General features: G+C 46.0%; 2 protein-coding genes across 14 annotated transcripts in view; one reads left to right on the forward strand and one right to left on the reverse strand.

Annotated features, from left to right (window-relative positions):
• The first annotated feature begins 1,168 nt into the window (after window positions 1-1,168).
• Window positions 1,169-14,803, forward strand: RS1 (retinoschisin 1). The gene is made up of 6 exons (XM_013183847.3): window positions 1,169-2,273; window positions 8,330-8,355; window positions 9,008-9,113; window positions 13,904-14,045; window positions 14,183-14,378; window positions 14,612-14,803. Exons 1-6 carry the CDS (start codon window positions 2,222-2,224, stop codon window positions 14,762-14,764), a joined length of 675 nt encoding a protein of 224 aa, XP_013039301.1. The 5' UTR covers window positions 1,169-2,221; the 3' UTR covers window positions 14,765-14,803.
• Window positions 14,804-17,266: 2,463 nt separating this feature from the next.
• Window positions 17,267-24,782, reverse strand: part of CDKL5 (cyclin dependent kinase like 5) — a 135,784-nt gene continuing 128,268 nt past the window's right edge. For all 13 annotated transcript variants that reach the window (XM_048066825.2, XM_066981255.1, XM_048066824.2 and 10 more), the window contains one exon: window positions 17,267-24,518. In XM_048066825.2, the coding sequence (XP_047922782.2) occupies window positions 24,132-24,518 (387 nt within the window). In that variant the 3' untranslated portion in view covers window positions 17,267-24,131. The remainder of the gene's footprint in view (window positions 24,519-24,782) is intronic.

The following is a 24,782-nucleotide window of genomic DNA, read 5'->3' on the forward strand; positions in this document are numbered from 1 at the left end:
ACAATTATGTTCTATAATCATAACCAATGCCAGGCTAATTTTATTTTATTTTTTTAATAAATAAATGGCAAATATAGCCTTTTGTGGTGCTGTATTGTGCACTGGCTTTAAAATGTTTTCTGTCTTTGATACCTGGAAATATTTGCCTGGCTGCTAGGAATGAACTACGTGATTCATTTAGCAATGCTGTCTGCAGTGGCAGCATGGTTTTGCCATTTACAGTTATTAAAATGAAGCACTATCAACAGCAATAGACACAGAGGGTCTGGAGTACAGAAACTTCAGTTTTAAGTCTCTCTGACTCTTCATGTGAAACAATTTCATATTTTGTAATGCCACAGACATATTTTTGTACAAAGGGTGCCTTTTTTTTTTTTCTGTGGGGAAGGAATTTTATAACCGGGGATCTGCCAGCTTTGAGGACATCCCTTTGAATGAAATGCTCTTTGATAATAACTGTGCTATTTCTGAACGCCATCCCTGAGCTATTGTATTTCTCACACAAAACTAAGACCTATGGCAGGACCTTTTGATGGCTCCTGCTGTCCTGTGAGGGGTGCTGTGATTGAGTGTGAGGCCTCTGAGCAAAAAATCAGGAGCTGCCCGGTCCTGAGGAAAATGATCCCCTTTCTGGTGCCCGGCGGTGAGCTGTCTGCTTGCTTGCCCCGCTGTGCCCCATCACATGTGGTGCTCTACAGCGTGGGGTAGCAGCAAGGAGTGAGATGCTTCAGGACCGACCTGCTAAAAGAGGTTTATTTATGGGAGGTTGCACAACAGGAGGATGCAGAAGGGAACATGAGGAAGATGGGGCCAGCCATGTATCAGCCCACCGAGGTAGATGTGAAGGTGGGACCAGGTCCATCTCTGCAACTGATGGAGGTGGAGGGCTGAGAAGACATCAAGAGGAGGACTGGCCTTCCTTGGGATGGGTGACCTTAAAAAGGGTGTAATCAACACTGAGTGTAGATAACTGCAGGCCTCAGCTCATCTCTGCTGTGTGTCTATGGATGCATTGACATGCCCTGGTGTTTGGGGCCCAAAGCAGTGACCCCCACTTGGCAGGAGGCTCAACCTCTCCATGCCACACAGCCTGCTGAGGCTGGGGTGCATCGGGACTAGGGACGCAGCCCCTGTCCCACCACGGCAGAGGAATGCTGGGTCTGACATCCCATGGACAGGACTTTCATGGTTTGTAGGCATCCAAAGGTAGGTGAGATGATCCTGCCACAGGGAACTCTTTCCAAAAAATCAGCATCTTTTTTTTTTTTTCCCACGTTTTTTGAATGGCTGTAGACCAGAAGACTGAACACAGACCAAGCTTAACGCAGCCGCAGCCCACGTGAGTTATGCAGTGATAACCTACTCCCTGCGCATGCAGTCGGGCATCTTTTGAAACAGAGGAAACTGCTTCTGAAGCAATCGCTCTCAAAGGCCCCCTTTAAAAATTCACCACTAATTGCACATAACAGAGATTGGAGGAACGGGTGCAAGATCTGCTGGAATCGCTAGCAAGCTGTGGTAGCCTTGAGTCTTTCAGTCACTTCTAAACCAAATTTATAACTGTTTTTGGTGCTGGGTTGACAGCACCAAGTAACGAGAGAATACGATAGGTAGAACTGTTAGCAAAGGGAAGTTTAGTTTTTTTATTTCAGATTTTTACATCTCTGCAAGTAAACAACCAAAGTGTGCTATTTCTGTTTGATCTACTAATTGTAGTTTTCAGCCCCTCGCAATTAGGTGACTGAAAGAGCAGTAAGGCCAGGGCAGATTCCTACACGCAGCAATTATTAGGACAGGCATCGATGGTGTAGAGGTAAATAGTTGGCGTGGAAGATAGTTAATGCATATTGCACAAAATAGACAATATTCAGTACATATAATAGACTATATTTTATAAGCATTAGACATATCCTCTATGTTTGTATGGGGGGTATATATGGTTTCTAGGTAGGCATATCCTTGTTTATGTGGAGATGTCTAAATACACAGCTGGATTCACACTCACAGTGCCAGTACCTCAGTACTTTTTACCTTTTACCCATGGCACATCCTCTAGGATGCAGCTTGACAGTAATAATTGTGTGGTTGGCTTGATGCTACTTGATAAAATCCTGAGAATGGAGGAGCGTAAGGTGCTTAGGCAATGCTTAAGTTAATCTCATGCCTTCCCAGAAAGCTGAGCAGCCAGCTAAGCAGCTATTCCTGAAAGAGGAAGGAAAAGATGGAGCTCAAGATGGGAAGCGTCCTGCTGTCTCTTCTTTTCTGGTACAAAGGTATGCACTTTGCCTCCCGAGAGGTGCTTTCTGATGTCCCTCTTTGTATTCCTTGTTTCATCCACTCCTCTTTGTGCTGCTGGGGGCTGTGGGGTACGGAGTGAGCTCCTCTCTGCACTCTCATGGAAGCATAATAATAATTCAGGGAAAGGAAAAATTGTGGAGGAGATGTGTAATTTATGTACATGAGTGAGCAGCGTTCTTACAGCTCTATGAATATTCAGTAGTACAACTCTGTCTTACAAAGTAATTGCAGAGTAAAAAAATTGCCATGTAATTTGTCAAAATATGAATTTGCACAGAAAATTGTAGTGCAGCTGAGCCAGTGAGTAAATAATAATGCTGATTTGAAAAATGAGGTACAGTAGAATATGAAAGACTGGTCCTTCATTAATCAAAACTCTTGATTAATCAAAACCCGATCATTTTCTTTAGCAGCAAGACATTGCTGATAGAGATCTGCTTTTTCTTAAAGGCTCTTTCAGGTATTTTGTCCTGGAAAAGAATTTCAAAGGCTCTTTAAGAATAAAAAGCAATCAGAAGTTAAAAAGTAAATGGGAAAAGTGTTTATCAGTCTTGGGGCTTTCTCAAAGTTACTTTTCAGAAAAGTAGCGATGATAGCAATTAAGTGGGAGCTAGAAGACAGAAATTTCAGGGTGATGGTCTCCTTCCGTTTTAATTAACCCAAATTTGGAATGAGGAGATCATTTTTGTATTGTGTTTGAACTTCTGACTTATTCAAAGCTGACAGGAAAGCTCTGAATGTCTTAAGGATGAGGTTGATCTCACTGGGTGCTGTGCAGTATCAACAAACATTAACATGTAGCTGGAATATGATGTGTCAGTGTGGGACAGATGTATCACCCAGAGATGTTGAATTCTCAGCGTTTCCCTTTGTCTAATTTTTAAAGTCCTCCTTTATTTCCATCACTTATTTTGGTCTACCAAACGCAATGGGCAGGAAAGCGTTGTACCTCCTGTACGGCTGTACCTCCATTTCATCCCGGTATGCTCAGATGTAGCCTGCTCCAATTAACGGGTCTTCCTTTTCATCTTCTAGCCAATAGTTTTTCACTGCCCTCGTACCAGATTTCTCAGCTGTCCTTCATTTCACATAGAAATGTTACTGGTGCCTGAGCTTCTTGGAAGGGGGTTGTTACCCAGACTCCAGCACTTTTTCCCGATGGGCGGCATTACTGCAATTAGCCCTTGGAACGAGCTTGTACCTTGCTCCGAAGCCCAGGCATAGCTTGCTTTTAATAGACACCCACACATCAGGATATTTTCAGAGAGCCTGCAGTGAAAAATCACTTGCAGGATCACTTTCCAGGCGTCACTATTTTGGTATTTATTTTTTCCTCCCTAGTTTACTGCTTTTTTTAATCTACTGTGTTTTTTTTCATATTTTCCTGTGCTCCACGGCCCAAGCAGCCCCTTCCACGTGATCGGTGGGCAGCGACCCTTTGCCCAGGCCCCCCTCTGGCCCCCTCCTCTCTCACTATGGAGAAGGTGCTGGGGGGTCAGCCCCGAGCCACCTGCCCCGATGCCACCGTAAGCTCCTTAGCGATTTTCTCCAGCAGAGCCAGCGGCTTAGAGGAGCACCCCGGCCCCCGCGCTTTGGCTGGGCTCCCACGTGCTGGGGACCCTTCCGAAGCAGCAGCAGCAGCAGCAGCAGCAGGAGGATCCTGCACCAGCACCCCAGAAGCCGCCAGCCCCATCCGTAGCACCCCAAGTCGGGGGTAACACGAACACGGTTGGGGCATGTTGAATGTGACGTGCTGGTGCCACGTCGCTCCGTCCCAGCTCATCACACGTCGGGGAATAGGCACATCTCAATAGTTAGAAAGGGTGCATTTTTTTTTTTCACCCCTTTATATTTTTCACAGCTTTGGAAAATCAAAACCAAAAACCAAAAGCCCAAACCCGCCTTCGGATCGCACTAAATAACATCTTTAGTGCCACCCTTTGGCACAGCTGATACATCCAGCAAAATTACTAAAATTGCTATGCAGGCAATGCTCTGCATAGCCAAGTGAGAAGGAACAAACACGTCAATAAGATCAGAAAAGGCCAAAAATTTTCAAAGGAACACTTTGGAAAAAAGATAATTGCCCTGCTTGAAAGAAGAAGAGGGGAAAAGGTTGATTTTTTTTTTCTGATTTTTTTTTTTCCAAATATTTTCACAACATAAAAGATTTGTAGAAACACTGTGGAGACAGCAGGTGTAAAAGTGAAATGACTATGAATTAAATAGGTATACTCGTCCTTATTTATATAAGGTTTTTATAACTTTGAGAGAAATACCAGAACATATTAAATGAAACATGATACAAATGAACAAAAATGGAAACCAAATTAAAACGCCATTTAAATAAAGAAAATTAAATACAAGTGAAAACAGGAAAAAAAACCAGAGCAACAAAATACATGAGGAAAAAGGTAACAGCATTAAAGCACGAGGGAGGAGCTGAGCGCGACGGATGAGCCCCTCTCCCCTCTGCAGCGGTGCTGGCGCTGCGGTGCCTCTTGCCTGCGGTCGCTGGCTCTAGCGCTGAGCAGCAGCCAGGGGAAGCAGGCTGAGCATGTGGGAACCCCTGGATGAGCGCCCTGCTTTCGTGATGCCTGTGTGGCACCCCAAATCTTGCGCTGGAGGCAGATCTGAAGACTCCAGGGTGGCTCCTGCCTGCAGATGAAGATAACTCACCTCCTTTTTCGGAGGGCTTGGGACCCTTTGGGTGCAAAATGCTGTGCAGCTTCGTGGCTGCTTTGCAGGCGGAAAGGTGCAGTACTGGTGAAAAGGGTGCCCCCACCAAGGGCTCATCACGGCTCTTTCCTGGCTGCATTTGCCCCCTTGGGAGGAGGTTTCCCACTCTTTGGAGATAAAGGTGCTCTTTGCTCTTGGCCCTCTGTGTTGCATTACCTAACTGCTTGCTGAGGCTCTGTGTTGTAGTGCTCAAGAGAGAGCAGCACCTTTCCAGAAACGTGATAAAGCCAGTGCTATTCTTTCCATTCTCCTCTTTTATTCCCGAGACAGCTTTTCTGGGGCCACAGTCACATCTCTCCATGTTTTAAAATGCTTTCCTTCCCCCTGTACAATGTCCCACGCATGCAGGAGGGAAGGAGCTGAGCAGCTGCGCAGGAGCAGCCACGCAGGGAACGTGCTGCACCGTGCAGGCTGTGCTCTCCACTAGGAGAAGCAGGGAGAAAGTGGTTTTGCTCATCTCTCTGAGCCCTGTTCAGTGGAGATGCTGCTTGCACAAACAAGAGGTAACGTTATTTTCCAGATGAAGAGCTAGGCCACCTAAATTGTCAAGTCAATAAACTCATTAACATTTTCCACATACTGTGCCTGCAATGAGCAGGCAACTTACTGACTTACTCCGGTAAATCGAGTGACCGATGTTTGCTCTATGCTTTATTTTAATTCTCCATTTTATGTTACAACGTGCTTTCTGATCCTTGTACATTTGCCATTAATTCTAGCCACTCTAGGAAGGACCGCTTGCTGTCGTGGCAATATGGTCAGGATGTTCAACGCGATTTCCCAGCAGTGACCTTCTTGAGATGCGCTCAGCCTTTACCCGTGTTACTTCTGGCCACATTTACCTTCCTCCTTTCTATCTTGTGTTTAGTCACATTCTCCTTGACCAGAGATTTTCCGAGACCTGCACTTTTCTGTTCCTGTCACTAAAATGACAGTGCTTCATAGCATGGCAGCCTGTTGCGCTCCTGCCTGCCCATTCTGGACTTGATGTGAATCCCTGCTCGTTGTTTGCAGCCACACAATGACCCCCGGTGTTCAGACAAGCACCTTGGCCTTTGCAAATTGCAGGGCTCACACAAACCTCACTTGGGAAACTCCTGTGGTGGTCATTGAGCCATCACCGGGATCCTGCCCTGAAGAGCATTGCAGTCTGGGCTTAAACCAGACATCGCACTGCTAGAAAGAGGAGAGAAGGGGAGAAGCTGAGGAAAGACATCCTGTCCACCAGGATGGGCACCCAAATCCATGCACAGGTGCTTACCTGAGCGCCAGCCCCCACGTGCTGTGCTGTGAGGCAGCATTTGTGGCCAGCCGTGTGTTGGATGTGTCTCACGGCACGTGGGATGGAGGGACAGGAAAGGGGCAAGCTGTATCTCCCTCTCTCTCATGAACGCGCAGAAATAATGTTTTATTTCACTGAACTGATGGTTTGCCAAATGTCTTGGGGCACTTCAGGGGCTGTAAATATGTCTCTTTCCTTTTTAATGTTTCTTTCTTTCTTTCTGTTTCTTTTTTTTTTTTTTTTTCAATCCTGTGCTTTTAAAACAACAGCCTGCGGCGGCCGTGCAGGACTTAGACTCTTCCACGAATTGCAGCAATTCGTTCTGTCTGACCTACAATTACCAATTATCTTTGTAACCTTCCTTGAAGGCAAACACGCTCACTAAAAAAGCACGCTGGCCATCACATTTTTAGACTATTGGCAGCTAGCTTTCCTCTTCATTTCCTTTGTAGGACAGGGCCCATCAGAGCTGTAAACACACCAATATATCAATTACTACTTTTTCCAGCCAACTGCAGGCAAGGGCATCGCTCCCTTTGCTTTCCTCTCCCAACACCAAGGGCTCTCAGGCCACGCTGCCCAGGTGGGACGTTTGGAGGTCTGCTTAACGGTCCTGGGAAACTGAAGCAAAGGCAGCCATGTCTGTATTTAAAAATGTTTTTATGTATTTCTTTACCATTTTGTTCCTTTATAAGCTCTTCTTTCAGGCTCTTGATACATTCGAGCTCACTATCAAACCCTAGGAGCCGTTGCATTTCAGTAACAAACAGAGCGTTGTATACAGTTTATATTTCAGTTGATTATAATTGCACAGCATTTGTGAATCTTTTGAGACGAAACTTGCTGTATAAATGCAAGATGTAAATTACCAGCATTAGTTGGACCTTCCTAGGCTCAGCAAAGTAACAGTGTGTGAATGAATAAATCATAACTAGATTTCAGTGAATAATTCAGAGCCTAATTCATTTGATAAAAAGATCCTCTTTTCCTATTCACAAAACCTCTGTTTGGAGATTGCTGTATTCTCATGGTTTCTGTATGCAAGATTTTACCTGCTCCATAGCTTGGTTCTTAGTGGCTTGGAAGTTCACTGTGGGTATTGGAAACGTGAGGGCTGACATCTGACTTGTATCGATGAAGTATCAGCAGTCACAGGAGCTTCTAAAAATGATTTTCATAGCTGTCTGGACACTATTCTGCCAGCCCAAATGCTATTAAAATAGTCAGCTTTGGACTTCACGGGGAAGTGGGAGAGCCCTTTCAGCAAGGAAGGGGTTTGTATAAAAAAAGCCATTGCTCAGGGACGGGCAGATGATAAAACAGGTCAGGTGTTGCAAAAATAGCAGCTCTTCCTCTACAGCCACTGCACCTCCCGCCCCCCTCTCCCCCTCAAAAAAACGAAACCAACCAAAAAAAGAACAAAAAGGAGTCTTGCATGTAAGACTGCTTGGGAAGACCTATTTACATTTTGTTTCCTCCACCTCAGTTCAGAGGGAGGGCTCTCATGACAGCCACCTCTAGGGAAGTTGTGTCCCCTCCGAAGCCACCAGTGACCGGCAGTGGCTGCAGGCTGGGATTTCACCCTTCATCAGCTCACAAGTTCTGTAGGCAAAATGGGAAATAAAAACTTTAGGGCAGGAAGATGGAAAGGAGGAATAGGAGCAACATTAGCTGGAAAGCAGAGGCTGAAGCTAACGTGGATTTCTCCTCAGGATGTTTCAGGCATGTCTGATCAGAAAGAGGAGACATCAAAGCCATCAAAAGGAAAACCCATTGGGAAGTAGCAATGACATGGGCATACAGAGTGTCCTGTTCCTGCCCATGCTGATACCCATGTCCTCTTGCTTTCCCCTGGCAATCAGACTGGGGAGAGGCATTAGATTCATCAGTCCTTTCTCCCTTTATTTGTACCCAGTTCAGGAGTAATACTCCTTGCATTTCCTGATGTTCGCGGGCAGCATCTTCATGTCTGAACTCTCTCTCTTCTTCCCTCCATGCCTCCTGCCCCAGCTGCGCTGGCCCTCTCCCCCGGCGAGGTAAGTCCTCACGGCTGGCTCGGCTCCCACAGGTGGCAGGAGAAGCAGCAAGCGCTCAGCACCTCCAGGGGCCAGGTGGAGTAACGCGGGGTGGGTGTGGGACCACATCCGCCGTGGGTTTGTTAGCAGGTTGAGGGTGCTGGTCGCCTTAGCTGAGGCAACTTTCAAATCTTTGTATTTTGAAATTCTTCCTATGCCTTCTTCACGCAACAAAAGAGTGAATCTGGGTTTGTACCCATGAAGGTCACCCGAGTTTCACAGGCAGCATTTAAGAGCAGCTGTTGGCGTCAGGGAGTAAAATATGACCCCCAGAAGGTATATGGTGCCAGGGTCTCCTCTGGCTCACTCTGCAACAACCTTCCACTGCCACTCTTGCAGCGTCCTTTTGGGGGCACCCAGTGGGAGCTGGCCGCTGGCGCTCGCTCGGTGGCATGGTTTGGGGGCCCTGAAGTCTGCGGTGACACTGTGGTTCAGCAGCAGCCAAGTAGGTTGCAAAATTTAGCTGCAGACACCTTTTATTTCCCTGTGGATGTCACCCTACGTGACCACACAGGTGACTAAACTCGCCTCTGCACTCGTTTTTAGCTTTGTGTCATTATTGTTGATGATTGTTTAATTATTTATTTATTTATTTATTTTACTTTCCCTTTAGGATGAGAGACTGGAGCTGTGGCACAGCAAGGCTTGCAAATGCGATTGCCAAGGAGGTCCTAACTTGGTGTGGTCCAGCAGGACTAACAGCTTAGAGTGCATGCCAGGTAATGGGCTATCCCTCTTTCAACAATTGTTGCGTTACGGTCTTCAGCAGCTTCCTCCATTTCACCTTGTGTTGTAATGAGGACGTTACAGCAGTGCTTGCTCCAAACCCAGCTGCCAGTGGGGCTGGTGGAGCTGTGCCCATGGGAGGTGCAGGGTGACCATGAGCCAGCGGAGGGGCAGCAACAGCCCAGGCCTGGAGAGGGTACCTGCTGTCCCTGTAGCCCCCAGCACTGGTGCTCCAGCAGACTGCCCAGGGAAGCTAATGGATGTGCAGAATTTGCTTTAGGAAACTTCTTGTACCACGTGGGTTGACTTCCTCATGCTGCAGTTTGGCCTATGACTTCTTCTTCTCTCCCCAGGGGTCAAAGAAAATGGTTTATCCTTTCTTTGCAACATCTTTTTAAGCAATAGGTGGCCATAATTAAGTTTCAGTTTTCTCCGGGCTGCCCCTGCCCAGCTCCTCAGTGACCCAACTTCCTTGATTTCTGTTCATGCTCTTTCCTCTACAACTGCTCCTCATTTTCTCTGAGGTGTTACCCCAGAAAGGCTTTATTGGTGCCAGACTGGTCTTTGGATTTAGCTCATGTGACCCACAGAACCACCCTCCCGTCTACACCTGTGTCACATTGATGCCCAGAGGGATTCACAGCTCTGTCCAGGTGCCACCGAAAGAGGTATCTGCCTTATGCCCACAAGCAATTACCTCTTCCCAGCTCCTGCAGGAGGCCGTGCAATGGCTGGAGGTGTGTTTTGCTGCCCCTGGTTCCCCAGGGGAGATGGGGGAACCGGCCACCCCGGCAGCCAGTGTCTGGCCTTGCTGCTCTGCCAGAAGACGAGGGTGGGTGGGTTACCCTGGAAGCACTCTGAGTGGAGCCAAGACGGGCTGGAAAGCAAATAAAAACATGCATTTGCAAGAGACGGAAGAGATGACATCGCCGGCAGAGCTTGCAGAAATGAGAGGGGGAAAAAAACAGGTGTTCCTATCCCACGCTGGTGTTGGATGTGAAGGCTTCCCACCCGCGGCGTGACTCAGCGGATGAGCGCAGAGGCTTTCCAGCCGTCCTCACCCAGCCGTCTGCTTCCCCTGAGCTCTCTCTCCCTCCACGTATCCCACTCCCACAGAAGCCACGTCAACCCCAGGGCTCAGCTGGCTGGGGCATGGCCCGCAGGCTTCTTCCCTGTCCAAAGAAACTCCCAGGAGAGGATTCATCTGCCCTGGGCATGGGTCAGCATTTCAGGTTTTCCACACCATCCCTCAGTTTTGTCAAGATTTTTCTGTCTGCCACAGTATGAAAAGGACATAAAACTATTAGAGAGCATACAAAGGAGGGCAACAAAGGTGGTGAAGGGTCTAGAGGGCAAGACGTATGAGGAGCGGCTGAGGCCCCTGGGTTTGTTCAGCCCAGAGCAGAGCAGGCCGAGGGGAGGCCTCATGGCGGCCTGCAGCTCCCTCACGAGGGGAGCGGAGGGGCAGGCGCTGAGCTCTGCTCTCTGGGGACAGCGACAGGACCCGAGGGAACGGCATGGAGCTGGGACTGGGGAGGGTCAGGCTGGGTGGTAGGGAAAGGGTCTGCACCCAGAGGGTGGTCAGGCACCAGGGATGTGGTCATGGTACCAAGCCTGCTGGAGTTCAAGGAGTGTTTGGACAGCGCTCTCAGACACCTGGTCTGATTTTTGGGTGGTGCTGTGGGGATCCAGGAGTTGGACTCGATGATCTTTGTGGCTCTCTTCCAACTCAGGATATTCCATGATTCTGCGGTTCTGCGTTGGCCTTGTGCAGGGCCACGTACCCTCCACCACGCTGTCCCCTGACCATGCGTGGTGTCCCCTTTCCCCTCCATCCCTCCTGCCAGAATTGAGCAGCCATCTTGCCAACCATCTTTGTCACTGCATCTTCACGAAGCCCACAAGTGGTGGGTAGGTACCTGCGGCCCTTCTGTCCTTTTCTGAGTTTCGCTCCATTCAGAAGGCATCCCTTGCACTTCCATATCCTACACATATAACCGTATCCCTTTGCATGGAGCTGTGTGTAAGCATATTTTGGAGAAATACAGGTTACCACACACTCCAGATAACCACATAGGATCCCCCTGCTTCCTGCAGTCCTGGTGTCATGCGTAAATGATAGCATCAACACATTCAAAGCACTGCAAAGCCTTGTGGAAACGCTGAGTTGCAGGTGGCGCTGGATAACCCATTCAGAAGTCCTTCTCGTGGTCGTTCCCTACCAGTGCTTACTTCTGGGATGCCAGCCTGTTCTTACATTGCATACTCTTGCTATTTAATAGTGCTTTTTTTTTTACCTTAGTGGCATGCAGTTCTCAGTCTAAAGCCTTGCAAAAGCATGGTAGTGCACTGCTGTCACGTGCACCAAGGAGGGGTAGGCGGCAGATTTGGCTCTGTTTGATCCAGCTTCAGTTGAGGGAAGGGACATGTATGTGAAAAGAGTGGCTCCAGACCTCCTGGCCAGGTTGGGTGTGAGAGACAGCTCTCACAAATTATCATCTTGTAGCTGAATAGAAGGCTTCCTCCTTGCATAAGGAAGGTCTGTTTCCTGGATAATGCACGTTGCACAACTCCTTGCCTGTGACCATGCTGTCTGGGGTGGGTTTGCAGACCAGCTGTGCTGGCGTTGTAGCAGTGCTCTCTCTGCATGGCCTCACAGCCACTCGATGAGTTTCCTTCAGGTCAGCAATAAAGGCATTATGTGGTGTAGCCGGTTTGGCTGGGCGGGCACCAAGCATCTGCTTGGGGGTCTCTGTGTGCAGCATGGCACTGTGCGCCAGAAGGTGACCTGCTAATTGCATTGAGGTTGTGTGATCTGTGGATTAGTGTTGCTAAAAGTAAAACCACGCTGCCTTTGAGATAAGCCTGCCAAGTAGTAAACATATGGGGCCACCTCAGCTGCTCTCTACAAGCAGTTTCTTACACAGAAAACTTAACCAGTTCCAGGGCCCCCAGCACAAAGAAGGACATGGGCCTGTTGGAATGGGTCCAGAAGAAGGCCACAAGGATGATCAAGGGGCTGGAGCACCTCTCCTATGGGCACAGGCTGAGGGAGTTGGGGTTGTTCGTCCTGGAGAAGAGAAGACTCCGGGGAGGCCTTATGGCAGCCTAACAGCACCTAAAGGGGGCTACAGGAAAGCTGGGGAGGGACTCTTGGTCAGGGCGTGTAGTGATAGGATAAGGAGTAATGGCTTTAAACTAAAAGAGGGTAGGTTTAGATTAGATATAAGGAAGAAATTCTTCCCTCAGAAGGTGGTGAGGCACTGGCACAGGCTGCCCAGAGAAGCTGTGGATGCCCCATCCCTGGAGGTGTTCAAGGCCAGGCTGGATGGGGCTTTGGGCATGATGGGGGGGTTGAACTACATGATCTTTAAAGGTCTCTTCCAACCTAAACCATCCTGTGATTCTATACTTCTATTTACTGAACTTCATTTAATGTGGTGGAAAAGCTGGTGGGGGCATGATTAACTGTCCCCAAGAAGGCAGGTGGCTATAAATCCACAGCATGGTTTTACCCCTGCCACCACATCACATTCAGCCCTTCAGAAAGGTGAAAGCTAATCTGTTTCCTTCTGATTGTCTCTTTAATGTCATATAAATGCGAAGTGTGTGCTGTGGGTGCAGAGGTTTCAAGCAGCTGGTACTGGCCGTTGTTAATGGACTTGGTGTTTCCATGCCTGGAGGAAGGCGGGACAGCAGCTGTGTGGTTTTTGGGGGAAAATACATTAATGAGGGACCAAGTGAACAAAATATGTTAATGAGATATTGACATGCAAGATACTGGCCTGGTGGAAATTGCTGATGAGACTTCGACCATCCTGCTGGCATGCTTGGGCATTGTGCCAACCAAAGGGCAGTGGCTGGAGGAGGCAGTGGTCACACTGTGCCCTGGGTGTGCTCTGACACCCTGCTCATTTTGTAACCAAGAGGCATTACACCACTCTGTCAGACCTGGCCAAGGCTTGAAAATGACCCACCCATGAGCAAAGCTGCACAGAGCTTCACTTGCTCTTTTATTTCCCTTGAAATGAGCCATGCTGATATGGCATGAGGGCACCACACATGCAATGAGTGTGTCCCTGCTCCCCTATGGAGCTGGGCTTGGTAGCCTGAAGATCTGAAGGCAAAAACTCACAAGGAGGTCCCTGAGCCTTCCGCAGGGCCAGGCATTACACCTCACTGACACCGAACTAACTGCACATTTTCCATCAGGCCAGACCACCTCCAAATACAAAGATAATCCCCATAAGAGAAAATGCAGGAGATCTGAGGATGCTTGTGGAGGGATGATTGGAACAGGCTCAGCAATTTTGCTGTGTAGGCGCAGCTGTATATCAAGACAATGAATGGAGGAGCTGAAGCTCAGCAAGAAAAGCCATGCCAGACATTTCTAAAGGACCAGGCAGAGGCGAATAGCCTGGAGGCAGGATCAAGGACCATGGATCCATCCTGGATCTGCTTGTGCCTGCTAGCAGGAAGAAGGAAATTGGGAGATCACAACACCTGAATAAAACCTTCCCCCCAAAATGCTGCAAGCAGTACAGACTTAGGCAGTTTAATGACTGCATGCAAGAGGAGTGAGATATTAAGCCATTGTGTCCCCTGGGCAGAAAATTCCGTAGGGGTTGTTGTCCAGGTTTAAGAGCATCCCCTCCATCCTGGCCAGAGAGGGGAGGGTCCAAAGAAACCACAGAGGTTGTTGACAAAAGAGCCAGGCAAACACAACCAGGAGGCGGAGCAGCTCAGTCCCTGATGGTAGCATGTTTTCTCCCTTGCTCTGCAGAGTGCCCCTACCACAAGCCTCTGGGCTTTGAGTCCGGCGCTGTCACCCCTGACCAGATCAGCTGCTCCAACCCCGAGCAGTACACGGGCTGGTACTCCTCATGGACAGCCAACAAGGCCCGCCTCAATGGCCAAGGCTTCGGGTGAGTCTGAAAATACCTCCCTGTGCACATGGGGTCCCGTGGGTGGGCACGGGGGGCTGGCCCCCAGGCAGCATGGGGCAGGCAGGGTGGCCCGGGTGATGGAGGAGGGTGCAGCGGGGCCGGCGGTGTCCCCCCAGGTGTGCCTGGCTCTCCAAGTACCAGGACAACGGGCAGTGGCTGCAGATCGACCTGAAGGAGGTGAAGGTGATCTCGGGGATCCTCACGCAAGGGCGTTGCGACGCCGACGAGTGGATGACCAAGTACAGCGTGCAGTACCGCACCGACGAGAATCTCAACTGGGTTTACTACAAGGACCAGACCGGGAACAACCGGGTGGGTAGACTTTGCACGTCGGCCACTCGCAGTGGTGGTGAGCCACTTGGTGGCATGAAAGTGTTGGGCCTTGGGGAAAAGCACCTCAAGACAGGGGGGCTGTGGGAGAAGCAGGGTGGATGGGGCTCGGGGCTTACCCCATGGCATGCAGGGCTCCATCCCTGTGGCCATCCCCGTGCTACGGTGGACAGTGAGCGTCACACTGAACCGCCTGCCCGTGCCTCTCTTGCCAGGTTTTCTACGGCAACTCAGACCGGTCATCCTCAGTGCAGAACCTGCTGCGGCCGCCCATCGTGGCCCGCTACATCCGCCTCATCCCGCTGGGCTGGCACGTGCGCATCGCCATCCGCATGGAGCTCCTCGAGTGCCTGGGCAAGTGCGGCTGAGGCCCCGCCAGCCCCGCGTGGTCCTCTGGGACAGGAATGAGGAGGTGTCCACCTGTACGGCCACCCCATCTCGCTGTTGATGTGTCCTGCAGCGACGGTCCTGCAGTGTAAACGCCCGCCCTGCGAGTGGAAGGGCTTTCTTGAATAAAGCATTGCTTTATGCCATGCCTGGTGATAAAGCTAAACCCTACTGTAGAAGGCTTTTTTGTTTGTTTGTTTTGTGGGGCACGCACCAGCAAAATTGGAGTGGTTCATTGCAGGTGATCTGCCTCGTGACCTCTTCTGATCTCTATGGGCAGAGAGCTGCATGGCTGCTGTGTGGGGCAAAAGATGAGATGTGACTAAAACTAAAGAGATACGACCAAAGAGATCAGAAAAGCCTTTGGATGTCTGTGAAATTCATCACATTTTATTCATTCACAGGGTGGATGTTTCTGTCATGATTCCCCCCCCCCTCCCCCCCATAAAGCCAAATAATAACTGTCAGAAAACTAGGCTGTTCTGGCAAGTCTGAAAACTTCTTGTCTACTATACCAATAGTATGAAGTCTATGGAGATGTAGGAAGACCAATCCCCACCTGCTGAAATGATTATTATTGTGTCACCATATCACTCATGCTTCTCCCCCCTGTCCTCCCCCAAAATGAGTTTTGCCTATCCACAAATAGGTTGAGGGGCACGTTTTCTTAATAAGAAATCAGTAAATCCATGGGGCTCTCCATTAATGCCAGCATAGCAGTCCAGGCAAGCTCTGCAGGGAAGGTCAGCAGAAGCACATGCCCTTATATACCAAGACACCATGCTAATATATTTGCCACCACATGACTGAGCCTATATTAGGATATAATAAAGCCTCAGAGGAAGGAAAGACTGTGCAGGTAGAAAAGGCCTGTGCTATCACTCTTCCAGCCTCCCAGTTTCAAACAGGACAGCAGACCCTTTTTCCAGACTGAAATGTACGGCGATAAATAAGGTGGAACTAACAGGCACACACTGAATTTCACAGCTCATTTGCGTCCTGCCTCGCCCTGTCCTTTGCCTGCACTTCACCTCTCAGCCTGGACGGGGAAGGGACCTGCTGCTGGCTTTTATCTGCAACATCAAAATGGTGCCCGCTAAAGCAGGCGTTTCTCTTCTCATCCGAGCTATGCTGCTCGCTTCCTAATTGACCTCCGGAAATTCACTTAACCTCTGCCTCTTATCTAAAAAGAGGGGTGCTGAGAGCCTTAATTAATTAAGTGGTCCTAAAACGCTTTTAGAAGTGCACTTGACTTCCACCTCTGCATAAACACAGCATATTGAAGTACGAGTGCGACTGAGGGCATTACTAAAGCATGATAGAAGCAGCCAAAACACAATTACACAAATGCAAAGATTTTCCTCATAAAGTTGAACTTTTCCTAGCACAGCAATGTCATTTTAATTTTGGGCACAGATGCCTCCAATCACCATTAACCAGAGGAGCAACTGTGACAGCCAGAAATGACGCAAAGCAGTGATGAAAAGGCAATCTTCTAGGAGTGAGAAATCCTGCAGGAATTCACCTGCAAAGGTAGGGAGACTGATGTATGGCTTTGCAACCTGTACAACACAACAGTTTTGAAATAGGAAGTAGGAATAAGAGCTCTTTTTAGCTTCATGACATGAATTTTTAGACTGGAGCGCTTACACAGAGATGTGAGGAAACTGTGCTGAGTAGTCAAGCCTGCCCAATCCCAGTTACGTGATAAGAGACCAGCTCTGGCCCTCCACTCCAGCTGTACAGCTCCTACAAGAGTAGGCCCTTTTTCTTAACGCATTCCTGCAGAAATTACCCCTTAATGGCCATCAGAGAGGGAGATACCCACACCCAGTCTGCCCTCTGTCCCAAGGGAGACCAACGTGGAGCACACTGTGGCTGCCACGGTGAGGTGCCTGACCAGGCCTTCTTCAAGGAGGTGGCTGCTCCGTCCTCTGGAGCCCTGCAGGGAGTGCACCCAAGGGCACCGAGAGCCTGGGTTCGTTACCATGAGATGGTTAGAAGAGTCAGAGCAGAGAGGGGTGCTAAGGGCAGAGCCACGTCCCAGGAAAACAGGATTTCAACTAGGTTTCTGGCTGGGAGCTTTAAAACACTCCCTGCTCCTCAGCTTGCTTCCAATTACCCTGAAGAATGAGGGATTGATGGAGAAATATTTCAAGTTTTTTGAAGCTGTACAAAGTGATAAAAAAAAGTCATGACCAGAACACGCTAAAGGGGAACCCATTAACGGGGAACCCCCCCCAGTATCGCTGACACCCACGTAGTTCCCCAGCAGAGCCTCAGTTGATGCGCGGGAGCAATGCGTTATGCAGCCAGACACGTGCCAGCTTCTCAGACCGGGAGCGTCAGGGCCTAGCAGTAAGGTGCTGGGCACAGGAGCTCTGCTGCCCGCCTGCCCTGCCCTGCTCCTCTGCTCCCGGCCGATGGATGGATGCACTGGAGGCGCTGCGCAGGGAACACGACGAGCCACCGAGCCATGCCAGTGTTCTAGTGCAAAATCTGCATTTTTATTAAAGACATATTTTGGAAGGCCCATTCAAAAATACATTGTGCTCAGTAAAAATTAACCATTTCCATGCTGATAATTAAGATTACCACAGTTTTTTTTTTTTCTCTTTTAGAATATTTACAGCAACGATAGAAATTGTACAGAAGTTAAGAATGGAATACATGCCCAAAAAAAATTTGGTAAGGTGTACCAACAACATGATACAAAGGGTTGTATACAAACACTTTACAAATGGTTTATTAACTTGCATGAAGTCATCCTTAAATATTCAACACATTTTAAAATCAATTTGTATTCCAGGATTAAAAGGATTAACACCACACCACGTTCCTTCCACAACAGAAAGCATGACAGATTTAAAAGTTTGTGCGCTTTAGATTTCTAATAGTTGTTAAAAACATTGGGGAATCTTATCCATAAATTTGGAATTTTTGAAAGCAACCTCCCCAGTCTGGTATTTTTCGAATAGTCTGTATTGGCAGATTGTGAAAAAAGATCCCATTTTTTCTTAACCTAGTTCTTCCTTCTTTCTCCCCAATTAAATAAATTCAGAGTTCAAGATTTCACAGTGGAGATCTAAGCAGTCCTGGAAGTCCTTAACAGATTAACCAGATTTAAAAATGCCTGCATAGAATTTCCAACAAATTATGGTTTCGTGGAAAATTTTAGCTTATTGTTCCATATAAACCAAATGCATATAGATGTTACTCCTTTAGATTACACATATCCTTCAGTAGTATGAGTCTAAGATGTGCACTAGCCAAAAAAAAAAAGTGAGAAGAAAAGGAAAGCCGAGACAGTTAGCTACACCTAGAGTTTTGCCTTACTAAACAGTTAAAAGCTCTGCCATTGGATTTACAAGTCAAGAGTTTACACCAAGAGGTTCATATGCTATAGGAAACTTGAATAACATCTTCCATCTTGCGCTATGAACATGCTTTAACTTTGCTAATGGAAAGCTCTACGAAAGCAGTTACTTCACAAAGCATTTATACGCCTGTACAGTTAAGATGCCACCTTGCATTTCTCGCAATGGACCCAGAGAAGCAATGCCCTGTAAAACAGAGACCTGGTGGAACAGAAAGCCGGGTAGGCAGTGTGTTTTGGTGGGGGCACGATGAGGTACAGTATCTCACCCAGATGAAATGAAAAATAAAAATGAAGAAACTCCTGAGCAAGTCTATAAGGATAGCTGTTTGAGTAAAACAGCAAACAGGGTGGAGTAGTAGATAAGGCCTCTAACTCCCTGATAATCTGCACTAGAGAAAGAACAAAGAACAAGGCAACTGCAATATTCGAGAACCACATGGGGAAGAGCAAGGGAAGACTGCAAAGCAGTGCAAAGGATGGCGTTAGGATTCTAGAAGGAGAGCTAAGATGGCTTGGAGGTTTTAGAAGCGTATCAGATGAAGGCCCATCAAAATTTTATTACTTGGTTGCTAACAGTGCCTAGAGGAAGAATCTTTTTATACATCTGTTCAAAATTTGGAGTCAATAATAAACTCGGAACAAACAAACCAAACTTCGACCACGTTCTGCAAGAGAGAGGAGGTAGATTGACTGGTAGAGAAGACAAGAGATGTGTAGAGTCACTCTTAGCCTTAGTCACAAATTCCAAGTTCAGACCCTTGAGCCATGTTTTAAGAGACACATTTACCTGGCGACATATTTTGGGTTATATTCTAAAAGAGCCTGAGAAGCAATCTGAGCTGCTGGAACAACAGCATTAAAGTATGTATAAAGTATCCTCTCACTTTCTGTGCACCTTCCAGTTAGTCTGGCAAAAAAGTCACCTTTTGCTCCAATCAGTTGACTGTATGCAATGATATTCCTGGTAACAAATAAGCATCCGAGCACAACTTGGAGCAAGTGAACTTCAAACCTAATCTATCCTGCCTCGCGCAGTAGCTATTAAGAAAGACTGCTGAGACAACAGGCTATCTACAACAGGTTTTCTCTTCAGATTAAGAGGATCTCCTGTAAAATTTGCTTTGCTTAGCTATCAGGAACTTTGCTTCACGATTGCAGAGTGGGAGATCTTCAGTTTCATTACAACATCTGAACCAAGCAATGTGTACAAGTGTTCAGTAGCCTGATGAGCCTGAAGCAATGATGCACTGGTGCTGTTTGACTCTGAGAAAGGAGCCGACATCTAGAACTTCCAAGCTGTGTTATATTAAAAGGGTTTACTCAAATTGCTCCCTTTTTAACAAAGGCCAGAAAGTTAAATGGCTTTTCTCCTCATTCCCTACAAACCCAGCTAATGAATGGTTAATATCATGACACCATTAGAGAGAACTGTTTGGGGAAAGGCACCTGTTCTTATACAGTGTCCTGATTTAAAGGTCATTTAAAATGATTTAATAGGGCACTTCACCTTTCCAAGCATCTTCTGTGACACTCCTATCCTATTCCAAATGGTGGGCCTACGTACATGATCAGCCCAGATGTGTGACTGAGGATAAAATCCCACTAATAAATGTATTGTTCATGCTAGCTGGAACGGAAAAAAGAAACATTCATTGCCACCCCACAATTTGCAGTGTATTATATATGGCTATCCTTTTAATACTCTTTGTGTGACTGAGATTCAAATACTCTCCCAGTCTCTGACAGTGTTCAGCATATACAGAATTAATTACATGTAGGTATTTCTGAAGCATGTCTCACTACCAAATTGTTTTAAGACAACAACAACAACAAAAGAATAAAAACTCCGAACACTTCTAGCTCGGCTCCCCTCGAAAGCAGCTGGTTTTTGTCTTAGCTAAATAGATGACAGCATTGCTTTCAGAGTTCCCTTCGCTACAAGGAATTACAGCACTGAATTGTTAAAAATACATAGCTTTTTCTGGGTGAACACAGTAGTCTACTCAGCTAAGTTATAGAGGCTTTTGAAGAAAAATCAAAGGTTGGTACATGGCTTTTTATATTATGAACATTCATCCTTTAGAAGACCCAACTGCAATGACCAGGGATGTCCACAAGCCTATCGCAGGACACTGCTGCCCGAAGAATCACTCTAGCTCTGCTCCCCAAACAAGCTGGTCCAGCAGAGAGAAAGGCGACAAGCCTGAAGATGATCTGAGGGTGTGTGTTAAGTTTGGAAGTTTGAGGCCTGCTTTCATATTGATCTAAGAGAGCAACTATCTGTACATATATGGGTACATTGAGGTGGGTCTGACTTGGTATCAGAAATGAAAGCTTGGTACAAGTCCCAAGCCCTGTGGGATGGGGAACTTCTTAGAAAGACTGGATCGAACCTGGGACCGCTGACTTCCTGCCGAGAACTTGTCCTGGTGCTCAGTGCTGGCGACCTCTCGGAGGAACAAGGGATCTTGGACTGCGATAACAGAGCAAAACATGTTACATAGCCCTAAGGGACTGTTCTCTGTGGTCAGGTCTGGTAAAAAAACCCACGTGTTGTTTTAGGTTAATGCATTTTCATGGCAGTTTAAAAGGACAGCTTAACCACACAGCTTCACACAGTTTCAATTAAGATGAGCTTAAGGTGCTTCTTTGTCGATTAACAAGAGCTCAAGAGCTATAGTAAAAACATATCTACAGGTTTAGGCAGCTTGAGTTCTGCAAAATGACTAATCCATTTCTGAAACTTAGTTTCTTTACTTTTCACATCATTAATGATGCCATAATAAGGCAAAGCAGCTTGCCAAAGAATAAAATGCTGTTTAAATAAGATACTTTATAGTAAGTAAATCTATAGAACGTGTAGCACGAGACTCAAAGACCAGTGAAGAGGAAAGCTCACACTTAGAAAATTGTTTGCTCTGTAATTATCTTCTCCTTTATTGAGACAGCAAATCTCTGCCATATAATAAGACTTCTTTGGAAGCCTCAGCAAAATTACATTAGCAATATTTTAAATATTCGGAAGTTAGACCAGGTTAAAAATACACAATCTATCCCAGCACCAGCTGGCTGAGCTGCTGGAAATTCTTTCTAACAGAAGGAAGAAAATACTACATACATTCAACACAATTTAGTATTCAACTTAAATCTGTTACTGTTCATTGAAGTTGAGATGAAAATGCAGTATGAAGTAGAAACAACTTTCTGTAAATACGGGCCACCAAATAAATACTTGAACATTCCTTAGGTCACTCTTGAAGCTTTGCTAACTACTTTAAATAGCTATATGTACAGTCAGAGATTACCCTGATTTAACTTAATGCATACTGAGGGAAACAAACAAACAAACAAAAACCTTGGGAAACATTTTTCCTTGCTAGAAACCAGAATAGCCACATATAGCCCAGTAGCATCATCTCCAGCAGGAAGCTCTTACTATCAAGATACAAATCCTGTAGAGGCAAAAGGAAATATACCCATAAAGTACAGAAGAGTCTAGTCTGAATGCTCACTCGGAGACATTCACATAGTACTGCTTAGAGCCCCACTCCCAGGCAATGCTTTTGCGAGGGATTTCAGTGGCATCAACCCATTTCAAAGCAGAGAACGGGAGTAGTCTAGTTGTGATGAACTGGTGAATCGAAGAGAGACTTTTAAAATATACTGCTAAACTCTGATAGTAAGGACTAGTAAAAATCACAATATCCTTCCTGGATGCCCACTGAACTTATCAAAAACTGAATATCCTTTCATGTCTACTGTATTTATATATGCTATATAAATACTCTATATGTTATAGCATATATAAATATACTATAAACCATATATATCTATAGAAAATTATACGCACATTTCTTGCAGGCAATTGACAAAGAATTTTTATTTTATAGTTTTTCAAATTTACCAGGCTTAATTTTTTCCCTGGACAAACCTGCTGTAACATCCTTTCATACTGTACTTGACAAAGATTTTCAAAGTGTTTGTACCGAATGTGTTGTTGTTAGAACTTTGGTATGATTCAAGAGGTACCGAACGTCACGTCCAGTTTGCATTGTTTTCAAAGTAGGAAGTTCAGCTCTTACTGTCTGGCTACTTCTGTTAACTATATCTATGGCTAAGTCAACAATTTTACATTCAGGTTAATCTCTTCTCGGAACAGACAACATATTTGCAGGTACAAGTGTCTTCTGACGACACCATATAGAAAATGAACTATGCTGCAGAGTAACGAGGGAGTTGAATGAACGTGTTTGAAAAGGAAAGATTGTATTGTTCTGACACTACAGGCCTGACTCTCCTCTTATTGCACAAAGTTTAGACTGGCATAACTCTTTTGACTCCTACCGACTCACCTTCCATTTATTTTACTGGTAGCAACAGAGGAATCAGGTTATATATTTGCTATACTTGACATTCACCAACGTAAAGGCAGTTTTAACAATGTTGTACAGGAGACTGGAACCCAAGATCTAGTATTTAGCTGAGACTGGTCACTGAACTGTGTATGGGAATACTGGGACAGTAAGATCTAAGGAGAAATTAAGCTGCACGGCAACCTTCTCCCTCAATATCCAAATATCAGATTTGTAGTTTTAAATACATCCTGAAATATAAGAAAAAGTGCAAGAGTACTTTTAATTTAAATACAGTGTTTATCTTATTAGTTAATAGATTGCTAAAACAAGATGTAAAATACACATATGCATAAAAGCTTATACCATGATCTGCAGTGCCATGCTATGCATTAAGTGTCAAAGTTTGGCATTTCACTTGCAATTCATGCTATGTTTCTTTGGTTTTCACCCCTACTATTAAGTGGAAGAGCACCTGCATTAGCTTGTAGTCATGGGGCACTTTATCTCTTTAGAGGAAAAAAAAAATGGTTCTGGGGCTCTAATCTTTCGATGCAGATGCAGAAATCCTATGATTATTATTAGGAAATCTAAGGACGCAGGGGAGACCATACCACATTTAGATTACTGTACAGTTCTGCAGTCTCTTACATTTAGCCAATACTTCCAACAAAATAGCCCATAATAAAGCTTGGAATTGAATGTTGTCTTTTGTTTGTTATCAGTAATTCCTATAATATTGGGCTCTCATAGCTGAGCAAGATTCATACTGTTACAGTCACATTTATATCCACATTCAACTTCCTTTTATTAGAAGTATAATACTGCACTTTATATCACAAATGTATAAAAATATGGCAGATAGTGTCATAACAATACTTTTCTTTTAAATGAGTATATTTAAAAAACAGACAGTTATTTTCCATTTATATATATATATTTATATATAGAATAAAATACTCCTGATGCAATATATAAATGTTACTGTTAGTTTTTTATAGAAACTACTGTAGCTGTTGCACTGCTTCACAATGTTTCAAACAGCTCAAAATAACTTTACATTATAACATAAAAGATATGATTATAACAGTACGATATTAGGTCATCATAAATAAATATTACAAATCCTATCAAATATGGAAGTTTAAAAAACAAATTTAAGACATACAATTTAACTTTAAACCCTTAACGGGGATACACTTTTATCACATAAACCCCACTGTTTTAACTAGGCAGCAAAAAATGTAGTAAGGGCATAGGTCTAGACATGAATGTTTTCACCCTTATAAGTGCCAATACATACCAGAAGTCTCCCAGCTTTCTGACAGAGATGTGCTCTAAGCTGGAATGTAAATGAGAGAAAATGGCAATACATTTTTCTCCCTGAATGGCACACTCTGCCTATCGTCCAGTGACATTTCTGATGACTAGTAATTCATAATTCGACTTGGTTTACTGTATAATCCCTGACTCTCGCTGTGGTGCCAAACAACATAGCTCCACATGTACATATTGCACACCTTTATAAAGCTGAAAATACAGTCTTACCATCACCAGAACCACCACCACTCCCCTACGCTGACCTCCGTGCGAGCTGGCCTACTGCCTGGAGTGCAATTACAAGGCTGTCTCTTTCAGGTCGTTCAGATTTGGCATCCGTGACCGGTTTGTTCGGTTATACGCGTGCCCGTTCTGCCCACTCTTGGAGGGCGGCTGGTCGGAGTAGGGAGGCCCATCGCTCGCGCTCCTGTTGACGGGGGAGACGTGCCAGGTGGGCTCCAGCTGGCTCGGGATCTGCAGCGTTGGCCTGCCCTTTGCCTGCGGCTCTTGCCGCGCGTTGCTGCTGCCGCTGCTGGAGCTTTGACTCATGGGGTGAATTCGCACTTCAGAAAAAGCAGCTTTGGCCGGCTGGCTCGGTAGGGGCTGGAAGCGAGGCTCGGCAGGGACAGGATGGTTTGAAGAGGAGAGGTGTAATAGCTTGCGAAGAGATTTTAATGGCTGGCTCTATAAGACATGGGGAAAGCACTTGACCTTCTACTCTCATTGCTATTGTATCATATCAGACTTCCTATAACAAAACTGTCATATCCTAAACGGAGTATCTTGAACTTTGCAGGACTTCTTCACTTTTAGTATGCACTCACTTGGAATAGTTCCTTCCAAGCTATGACTACACACCTGAGAAGAATGATTTCTCATTATCATTCAAATCCATCAGCTACCTGAAAAGATGGAACGACTAGCTCAGAAAAAAAGCTTTTGTTCCCG

The sequence above is a fragment of the Anser cygnoides genome, chromosome 1 (assembly GCF_040182565.1).
Source record: "Anser cygnoides isolate HZ-2024a breed goose chromosome 1, Taihu_goose_T2T_genome, whole genome shotgun sequence".
NCBI lineage: Eukaryota > Metazoa > Chordata > Aves > Anseriformes > Anatidae > Anser > Anser cygnoides.

Coding starts and splice junctions, on each gene's coding strand:
- RS1 (XM_013183847.3), top strand. CDS start 2,222: ATGGAGCTCAAGATGGGAAGCGTCCTGCTGTCTCTTCTTTTCTGGTAC. Junction 14,046..14,182: donor CTCAATGGCCAAGGCTTCGG/GTGAGTCTGAAA, acceptor GTGTCCCCCCAG/GTGTGCCTGGCTCTCCAAGT. Junction 14,379..14,611: donor ACCAGACCGGGAACAACCGG/GTGGGTAGACTT, acceptor CTCTCTTGCCAG/GTTTTCTACGGCAACTCAGA.